Source organism: Sarcophilus harrisii, chromosome 1 (genome assembly GCF_902635505.1).
Source record: "Sarcophilus harrisii chromosome 1, mSarHar1.11, whole genome shotgun sequence".
Taxonomy (NCBI): Eukaryota; Metazoa; Chordata; class Mammalia; order Dasyuromorphia; family Dasyuridae; genus Sarcophilus; species Sarcophilus harrisii.
Window position 1 is genome coordinate 253,120,232 of NC_045426.1, and position 9,863 is coordinate 253,130,094.

Here is a 9,863-nt window from a genome sequence, read left to right on the forward strand (position 1 = left end):
TGATATGATTTTATAAGTGGAAATTATATCAAAGGAGGAGCATTAACATCTGTTGCTACTGCATCCAAAGGATCACTTCATTTTTCCATCTGACCTGCAGCCAAAATCTTCCACATGTGTACTCTTTCTCCAATTAGAATGTGAGCTCCTTGAGAGCAGGGATTCTCTTGTTTTTCTATTTGTAAAGCTTAATGCTTTGTACATAGTAAATGCTTAACAAATACTTCATTCCCTTTCAAATTTTTTCCTATCTTCTTTGGCACATTGTTCTCCTCTACCCACACTTCAATCCCTCCCTTCCCGTGTGAGTATTTTAGTTACCTATAAACATACCCAAGTCTCCTTTATCCTTAAAAATCATAATCCCTCAAACTATCACCCAATTACAACTTTTTTTTTTTAAATTAAAGCTTTTTATTTACTAAAACATATACATGGATAATTTTTCAACATTGACCCTTGCAAAACTTTCTGTTCCAAATTTTTCCCTCCTCCCTTCCACCCCCTCCCCTAGATGGCAGGTAGTCCAATATATGTTAAATATGTTAAAACACATGTTAAATCCAATAAACGTATACCTATTTCTACAGTTATCTTACTGCACAAGAAAAATTGAATCTAGAAAAAAAAAAAACTGAGAAGGAAAACAAAATACAAGCAAAATAACAGAAAGAGTGAGAATGTTATGTTGTGGTCCACACTCATTTCCCACAATCCTCTCTCTGGGTGTGGTTGGCTCTCTTCATCACTGAACAATTGGAACTGATTTGGATCCTTTCATTGTTGAAGAGAGCCATGTCCATCAGAATTGATCATTGTATATAGTCTTGTTGCGTGTATGTCCTGGTTCTGCTTCTTTCACTTACCATCAGTTCATGTAAGTCTCTCCAGGCCTCTCTGAAATCATCCTGCTGATCGTTTCTTACAGAACAATAATATTCCATGACATTCATATACCACAATTTACTCAGCCATTCTCCAATTGATGGGCATTCACTCAGTTTCCACAGTTTCTAGCCACTACAAAAAGGGCTGCCACAAAGAGTTTTGCACATGTGGATAACTTTTCCCTCCTTTAAGATCTCTTTGGGATATAAGCCCAGTACAAACACTGCTGGATCAAAGGGTATGTTCAGTTTCATAACATTTTGAGCATAGTTCCAAATTGCTCTCCAGAATGGTTGGATCCATTCACAAATCCTCCAACAATGTATCAGTGTCCCAGTTTTCCCACATTCCCTCCAACATTCATCATTATCTTTTCCTGTCAACTTAACCAATCTGAGAGGTGTGCAGTGATGTCTCAGAGTTGTCTTAATTTCTCTGATCAATAGTGATTTGGAGCGCCTTTTTATATGACTAGAAAGTTTTAATTTCTTCATTTGAAAATTGTCTATTCATATCCTCTGACCATTTATCAATTGGAGATAGCTTAAATTTTTATAAATCTGATCTTAAATATTACATATATAAATCTTATAAATTTGAGTTAATTCTCTATATTTTAGAAATGAGGACTTTTATCAGAATCTTTGAATTTAAATATATTTTTTCCCAGTTTATTGCTTCCCTTCTAATCTTGTCTGCATTAGTTTTGTTTATACAAAAGCCTCTAAATTTAATATAATCAAAATTATCTACTTTGTGATCAATAATGGTCTCTAATTCTTCTTTGGTCACAAATTCCTTCTCCACAGATCTGAGAGGTAAACTATCGTATATTCTTCTAAATTGTTTATATATTCTTTATGTCTAGATCATGAACCCATTTTGACCTTATCTTGGTATATGGTGTTAGGTGTAGGTCAATGCCTGGATTCTGCCACACTAATTTCCAGCAGTTTTTGGTCAAATAGTGAGTGCTTATCCCCAGAGCTGGGGTCTTTGGGTTTGTCAAACACTAGATTACTATTGTCATTGACTATTTTGTCCCGTGAACCTAACCTGTTCCATTGATCAACTACTGATTCTTAGCTAGTACCAAATGATTTTGATGACCACTGCTTTATATATCACCTCTTGTATTTCTCAAGCTTTTATTTAGATAAAAGCTATCCATACTTGTCGCTTCTACTTTCTCTTCTTTCATTTTCTTCTCAACACTTTGCAATATGGCTTTCAGTCTGAATATTTAATTTAAATTTTCTCTCCCAAGTTAGCAATGACTTTCTCAAATGCCAAATATGGTAGCATTTTTTCAGTTTACAGTCCTATATTGACACTCTAGATTATTACCCTCTCTTCCAGCCTCTCTTCTAGCATACATTCTCATTTCTAGGTTTTTGTGACAGTGCTCTCTCTTGATTCTCTTTATGCTTTTTAGACTACTCTAATTTAGTCTCTTCTAATCATCTATATCAAGGTTATCTAATGATCAAGACTCTTGTCTTGAGTAACCATTCTGCCTACTGGAATTTCTAAATTGGATGTTCTGTAAGTATCTCAAAAATCAACAAGTCCAAAGAGAACTCATGATCATCTTTCCCACTCTTTTTCACAATCTTCCCATTGCCAGTTGAGAGTATCACCATCCTAGTTATTCAGGCCCTCATCTTTTGATTCCTTACTTTCACAACATATCCTTTCAGCTATGATATCTTTTAGTTTCTACTGTCACATCTGTTCCCTTTACTACATTCAGTTACCACCCTTGTGAGATTTTTTTGTTGCTTACTACCCTGGGCTACTGCAATAGTCTTCTGGTTTCCCTGCCTTCTATTTCTCCTCATTCTACCTCAACCTCCACAGAGTTGCCAAAGTGATTTCTTTTAAAAGCACAAGGTATCACCACAGAGAGTCCCACTAGTCAATAAACTCTAATGACTTTAGGATCATTCAAGGAATAAATATAAAGTCTTCTATTAGACTTTAAAGTCTTTCACAATGGGGCAGCTAAGTGGCACAGTGGATAGAGCACCACCCTTGAAGTCAGGAGAACCTGAGTTTAAATCTGGTCTCAGACACTTAACACTTGATAGCTGTGTGACCTTGGGCAAGTCACTTAACCCCAATTGCCAAAACAAACAAACAAACAAAAAAACAAATTGGCTCAACATACCTTTCCAGATGTTACATATAATTCTTTTCAATACATTCTAGAATATAAACCTTACATACTACAATCTATTTTCCACCTCTCTGCTTTTGCTCTAGTTGTCCCTAATGCTTGAAATGCACTGCTCCCTTACTGCTGAGAGTACTTGGTTTCTTTCCACCTTCCAAATAAAACTCTTCCTGATCCTCACAGCTGCCAGAACCTATTTCCAAATACAACCCCCAATAGCCTTGTATTTATTTTGTATATATCTACATATGCACATCTCCCAATAAAATGTAAACTTCCTAAAAGGAGGAACTGTTTCAATTTTGTCTTTAAGTCTTTAATGCCTAGTTTATGTAGTAAGTACTTTAAAATTTATTGACTATTAGTAGTCTTAAAAATGGACTAGGTAAGCAGATAGTTCTCTCCCATATTTATATATCTGGCCATCCAAATACACAGCCATGTCCAAACACATTCCCATTTCCTCAAACTCCTACCTTCTCCACATTGCTCCAGAACTGCTTGACTTCCTTGGCAATGGATGAAGCAATTCGTCTTAATTTGGCCTGCTCTTCCCGCTTGGCCCGTTCTTCCTTTTGTCGCTGCTCCTCATGATGACGTATTACCATCCGCACTACCTAGTGGAAGAAGTATATAAAACTGAGAGTAACAGTAGAATCTTGTTCCCCATATTTCTTCATCCTCTTTTCCACAGAAGAAAGTGGGAAAATGAGAGACTTTGGTGGCCAAAATATAACTAAATATCTATAAACATCAAAACTTACCTCTTCAACATTCCCAAAGGCTCTTGATTCTAGCCTTTTCTTTCAACCTACTCCAAGTGGTCTTGTGGACAATTCCTACTTAAACATTTTTCCTATTCTTTTTTTTTTTGGGGGGGGGCGGGGAGGGCAAGGCAACTGGGGGAAAGTGACTTGTCCAGGGTCACAGAGCTAGTGTCAAGCACCTGAACTCAGATCCTCCTGATGCCAAGACCGGTGCTCTATTCATTGTAATACCTAACTTCACTTTAAATGAAACATTTTCTGAGCATGATATTCAGCCTGAAGAATGGGGAAAAGGGATGTCTACCTTACGAGCCACACCCCTTTTCCAGCGTCGTTCCTGAGCAAAGTCAGCAGAGAGCCACTGCATTTCTTCACACAAGTAGTCCCAGTGACCTTTGGGTCTGGCTGGCTCAGGTACTTTGGGCAGTCGTCTTAGTGACCAGAAGCCCTCTTTCCGAAGCTCTGCAATTCTTGTTTCTATCTCTGCTTCCTGGTGGGATAAAAAAGCAGAGGCCAATAGCTCCCAACAATAATCATTTCACAGAAAAGCACAAGATGAGTAAATGTATCAAATGATGTGTTCCCAGAGACAGAGGGATAGACTTATTCTTACTCTGCCCTTGCTCTAAAGAACTTGAAAATATTGCCCTGGGTTTCCCTCCTTGTTGCCTACTCCTTTCTTGAGAAAAATTACCCCAGGAAGTCTTAGCTCAGGGGAGAAGACACCTAATGACAGAAAAGAGAACTTAAGATGGAGGAAGAAATACCAAGAAAGCAAAAAGCAAAAGTTAGACAATGACCATGAAGGTAAGAAAAGACAAATAGACTCTAGAAGTAGAGGAGAAAAGAAATTGATAAAGAGAATAGATGTAGCTATGTCTATAGTAAGACGGTTCCTAAAGAAGATTTTCTGATCCTCAAGGACAGGTAAGAAAGGGGGAAGAAATGGAGGGGTATGGGGAGGAAGAAGATGGCCTGAAAATACATACATGCTTGGCCTGTTCAGCAATCTCAGCATGGCTTTTCTCCCATTTAGGACCCTTACTGGCTGGGTCAGCAGGCTGGGGTAAGCCAAGTCCAACCAGTGGCACAGAGGAGACATCAGGGGGGCCAGGAGGTCCATCCAAGGAAGAGTCCTGGGCTAGATGTTGGGGAGATATGCCACCTGCCCCACTGGAGGCTGGAGAGTCAGTTGAGGCTGGGGACACAGGATTGCTTCCTGTCATGCTGTCTGATACCATCTGCTGGGGAAGAGGAAGACAACTGAGTAGATTCTTATGTACACCATAAACCACCATGAACATACTAGGTTTCTTGCTTTTCTCCCTAGGAAATACTATACTTCCTACCAAAGAATAATGACTCACTTCAACAAAATTTATGCTATATGCAAGGGACTATACCAGGCAATATGGCCACAAAAAACAAAATTATTCTTATTCTCAAGGAGTTTACATTCTTTTGGGGGATAGAACACACACAGAAATATTCCAAGCCTATCTGAAGAGAGAGAATATTTTCAGTGTTCATTTTCTTCTCAAAAGAAAACCATTCTATCCTAACTCCCATTCTCCCCATCTTAGAACTACATTTCCTGATGAGAGAAAAACCTCTCCCTCTCATACCTCTGTCTGGAGAACTGGAAGTTGAGGGTGGGCAGGAGAGGGGCTACTTTGCATTGTCCCACTCCTGGGCTCCACGTAGGATGCCTGGAGGATGACGGTATCTTCGTCACCACTGCTGCTAGCCGAGGGGCTGGCGTCCGGCTGCAGGGCATGCTGGGAACTGGCCTCATTCTGGGCCACCGGCCACCGGGACCCACTGTCCAGGGCCCGGGGCCCCCCAGGGCGTCCCAGCCTCCGTTCAGGTCCACTGGCCTCTGGAGTACCTGCTTCAAATGAATGGGAAAGATAGAAGGATCACAGCCATCCCCTGAGACAAAAAGAGTATAAAGAAATCCCATTACTCCCAATTTCTAAACATCAGAGTAGAAAGCCACTTTATTTGATGTTTTCATTCAAAGTACTAGAGTTTAGATTGTCCCCTTACTTGTGAAGCCAATCTCTTTTCACAAAAAGTACATTAAAATATTAGGAGCCCAGAATTCATGCCCTCAACCAGTGTTTATAGATGCGTTACCTCCCTTGTCAATTTTTTTTTAAAGGCTCTTCTCTCTCTCTCTCACCTGTGTGAGCTGAGACCACACCCGCCGTGAAAGTCTGCACTTCCACGGTGCCGCTGTACCAAAGGAGAGCACACCTACAAAGAGGGTGAGAGAAAGGAATCATCAACTTTGAGGAACTACTTTCTTATAAATGCATATATTCAACAATATCTGCTTTTGAGTTTTTCAATGTTTCCTAATTTAACAGAGAAGAAAAAGATTCCAATAAAAACTTCAAGGAAGAAAGTTTTTATGTTCCAGAGAACATAATGTTTACAAGTGTTTAGAGTGCAAAAGCATGCACTATGGAAATAGAATTCATTCAGGGAATAGGAACAAGTTTCTGCCACCCATGAAAGAGGGGGGAAAAGGATACAACATAGTAAAAGAAAGCTTTAAAAATCCTGTACTGTTTAAGGAAAAGAAGTGAATCAGTGGACCTTATGAAAGTGAAGGTTCTTGGATACAGAAAAGGTAAACACGAGAGGTACAAACTGATTTTTCTGACTTCTACAGTCAAGGAGAGGCCTCTGGAGTTCTCAGGCTCGCTCAAAACAGAGACTACCAGTTTTAATGACTGGGCCCCACAAACCTTGACCAGCTAGTTTGACAAATACACTTTCTTTACAGAGATGATTCCAGAAACAGAAGTCAGATTACAATTCGATTCTGATGGGGAAAAGGCATCTAACAGGAAAACCCCTATACCTGAAGTTATTAAGAGTAAGCCTGGAAATGTTTCACCAAATTTTAAATCACTGCTGTTACGATTCACTCCCCCTACCTCACCTCACCCCGAATCCCTGACCACCGAGTACTGGTTGACCTCTTTACCCCGACATATTGCAGTGCCTAACTGGATATAGACCCCTATTTCGCACCCACCCCCCCCACCGTTCAGAGCTGACCCTCTCTGACCTCTGACTTTTTTAACCCACGTTACCACCCAGCTCCTCCCACTTATTTGCCCCTCCCCAACTCCGCCTTTCATCCAAGGTGCGCGCACACGGGTCCGCGGAAGGAGAGGAGGGGTTCGGGGAAGGCGCGCACAAACACACTGCACACACACTGCACACACACAAGATTCCTCCCCCCCATACACACCCCAAGTTAGAACAGGCAGCGCGTGCGCGGCAGGGGGTGGGGAGACCTGGCAGGGTTGCCCGAGCCTAAGGGCTCCCGCCCAAATCAATCTTCGCACCGAGGGGAAGGGAAAGGCGGGGGAGGGGGCGGGGGGAGGCAGGAGGAACCCAGGATCGGGGAAAACAGTACTTCGTGCCCGGCCTAGCCCATCACTCTATTACATCGTGGGGAAATGTGTGGGGAAAGAGCTTTAATAAGGCCCCCCCACCCACCCGCCCACCCCAGTGAAGAAACGGAGATGGGCACGCACAAATACTGCCCGACCCACGCTCCCTACCCACTCCCTTCCTGCGCGCTCTTAAGGGAAAGAGAACAGGGAGACAGGGCGAGAGGAGGGGTCACGGATACGCGCGGCCAAGAGCGCACCTGGATCTCGCGCTCGCCTCTCAGACTCGTTCACCCGTGCACGCGCGCGGAGAGCGGGAAAGGGAGAGGATAAAACGCCGGTGCCCCTTTTGGCCCGTCTGGCCTCTCTGTCCCTCTCTATGGGCGCGCGCCGGCAGTCTCGCGCACTGGCCCCGGGGCCCGGCCGAAGATGCGCGCGCAGCAACCCGGGAAGGGGGGGAGGGAGGAGAGCAAAGATGCGCGCGCAATCATTCGTCGTCGAGAGGTGGGAGGGGGGAGGGAGGGACGAGGGGAATCAGCCATCTTGTCTCCCTCTTCTTACCTGCGTCCTCGGGGGCGCGCGCGCCACCCCCCCGCCGGGAAAGGGGGGAGGGTTTCTCTCTCGTCGCGGCGGCCGCCCCAGGTCTCACAGGGCCTGCCAGTACTGCCACTATCCCGTCTCTACCTCCACCTCTCTAGGCGCACAGATGTAGGAGGGGGGTGGGGGGGAGGGGAGATGCCACTCCCCGCGAACCGCCGCCGCCGCCGCCGCCGCTCCAGAGGCCTCACCAAAATGGCCGCCGCCGCCTTCGGCCGCCACCACCACCACCACCACCACCACAGATCACTGCCGCTATAGCCGCCGCGGCCCGTCCTCTCGCGATAGATAATGCGGGTGCGAGAGCAAAGGGGGAGGGAAAGGGAGGAGACGCGCGTGCCAGAAGGAGGTGTTGGCTTGTTGGCGCGCGAGGGTTCTTGGGAAGTGTAGTTTCCGCACTGCGTGTCAAACTACCCGCAAGAGTCTATTCCTTGACACAGAAATGTAAAGGTTAACCAAACTTTCTAGACAATCTTGGATTTTCCAAGATTTCCTTTTCTTTCCAGCCTATATCTAGTTAACTATACTTGAGGTCCTCAAAAGCTTTCCTGAACTGTTACTTTAGTCTCCTAATGATAATATATAAAAAACCCTGTCTGTACACTTAAGAAAGAACAAAGGATGCATTAAACACAATTTAAAATGCCATGTACGTTATCAAGTTTAGTAATTTGTTGCATAAATTGTCTTTTAACTCTTCTCCATTTCTTTTGCACAACATCCTTCAAGATGTAGATCATCTCTTACATTCTGCATTAAGACTTCTCTGACAGCTCTGAATTGTGATCCTTATCATAGACTTGAGTAACTACTTTATTTTCTTAATTTTAAAATTTTAAAATTAATAAACATTTACTTTCTCTCCCATTATCCCAACTAATTTCTTTCATAAATTCTTAAATCATTTGTTTTTATATCACCTAGTTTTCCCTGAATCTATCCTCTTCCATATAACAAAAAATATTTTTAAATTTTAAAAATCTCATAATAAATATATATAATTAAGCAAAACAAATCCTCATATTATCCATGTATATCTCATTCCACATCTTGAATCTATTGGCTCTTTTCTGTCAGTAGCTTGATAGCACAAATCTATCAATCCTCTGAACTTATGGCTGATTATTGCATTGACTGGAAATTTTGAGGTTTTAAAAATACCTTTTTGTTATTGTTGCTATTATATAAATTATTTACTGTTACTTCGCACTACATCAACTGCATTTCCTACAAGTTTTTTCAGGTTTCTTTGAACCCATCACTTTTATCATTTCTTACAGCTCAATAATATTCCATTACATTCATAACCCAAATTTATTTATTCATTCCCCAATTGATAGGAACTTCCATTTCTTTACAACTACAAACACAGCTGCTATGACTTTTTGTTCATAAGATTCTTTTTTCCTTTTTCTTTGGTTTTTTTTTTGATCATGCCACTTTACTTTTTAAAATCTTGTCTAGATATAACTATAGCATAAAGATTTTGAGGACAAAGACCATATTTTGTGCTCCATTGTTTTCAATTCCAACAAGTATTTATTAACTGCCTACACTTGTTAGGCAATATACTAAGCACTGAGGCTATATTAAAAAAGAAGAAAAGGGGAAAAAAACTAATTCTTGTCTTACACTTCCCTGCTAAAAAGTAGGAAAGTGTTTTTATCAGCTGTTCTTCAATTGGTCATTGCAACTAATCTGAATTTGGCTGCTTTTTGGTGGTGGTTTCATTTATATTTTATATTCTCTGTATATATTGTTCTCCTGATTTTCTTTACTTTGAGTTTTATCAGTTGATAGAAATTTTATTATGTTTCTCCAAATTCCTCCTATTTGTGATTTCTTATAGCACAATAGCAATATTATATTCATTTACCCCAATTTGTCCTGCCATCCCTCAAATGGTAATCCCTCTTTTCTTTTTTTGTTGCCATCATAAAATATTCTGCCTGATTCCACCCCCACCCCCCAATAAATATATCAGAGACAGAAATAGCAGTACTATGTTCTTATAAGCTTATG

At 41.7% G+C, this 9,863-nt stretch overlaps 1 protein-coding gene across 5 annotated transcripts in view; it reads right to left on the bottom strand.

The window, feature by feature from the left end:
* Positions 1–7,972, bottom strand: part of SRCAP (Snf2 related CREBBP activator protein) — a 30,435-nt gene extending 22,463 nt beyond the window's left edge. For 2 of the 5 annotated variants that reach the window (XM_031940053.1, XM_031940024.1), the window contains exons 1-6: positions 7,806–7,972; positions 6,017–6,090; positions 5,457–5,719; positions 4,821–5,075; positions 4,136–4,321; positions 3,541–3,681 (exon numbers count right to left, since the gene is read on the bottom strand). In XM_031940053.1, the coding sequence (XP_031795913.1) occupies positions 3,541–3,681; positions 4,136–4,321; positions 4,821–5,075; positions 5,457–5,510 (636 nt within the window). In that variant the 5' untranslated portion in view covers positions 5,511–5,719; positions 6,017–6,090; positions 7,806–7,972. Of the gene's footprint in view, positions 1–3,540; positions 3,682–4,135; positions 4,322–4,820; positions 5,076–5,456; positions 5,723–6,016; positions 6,091–7,504; positions 7,697–7,805 lie in introns of those variants that run through there. The other 3 variants (XM_031940044.1, XM_031940029.1, XM_031940036.1) reach the window with 3 other exon arrangements.
* Between the last annotated feature and the right edge of the window lie 1,891 nt (positions 7,973–9,863).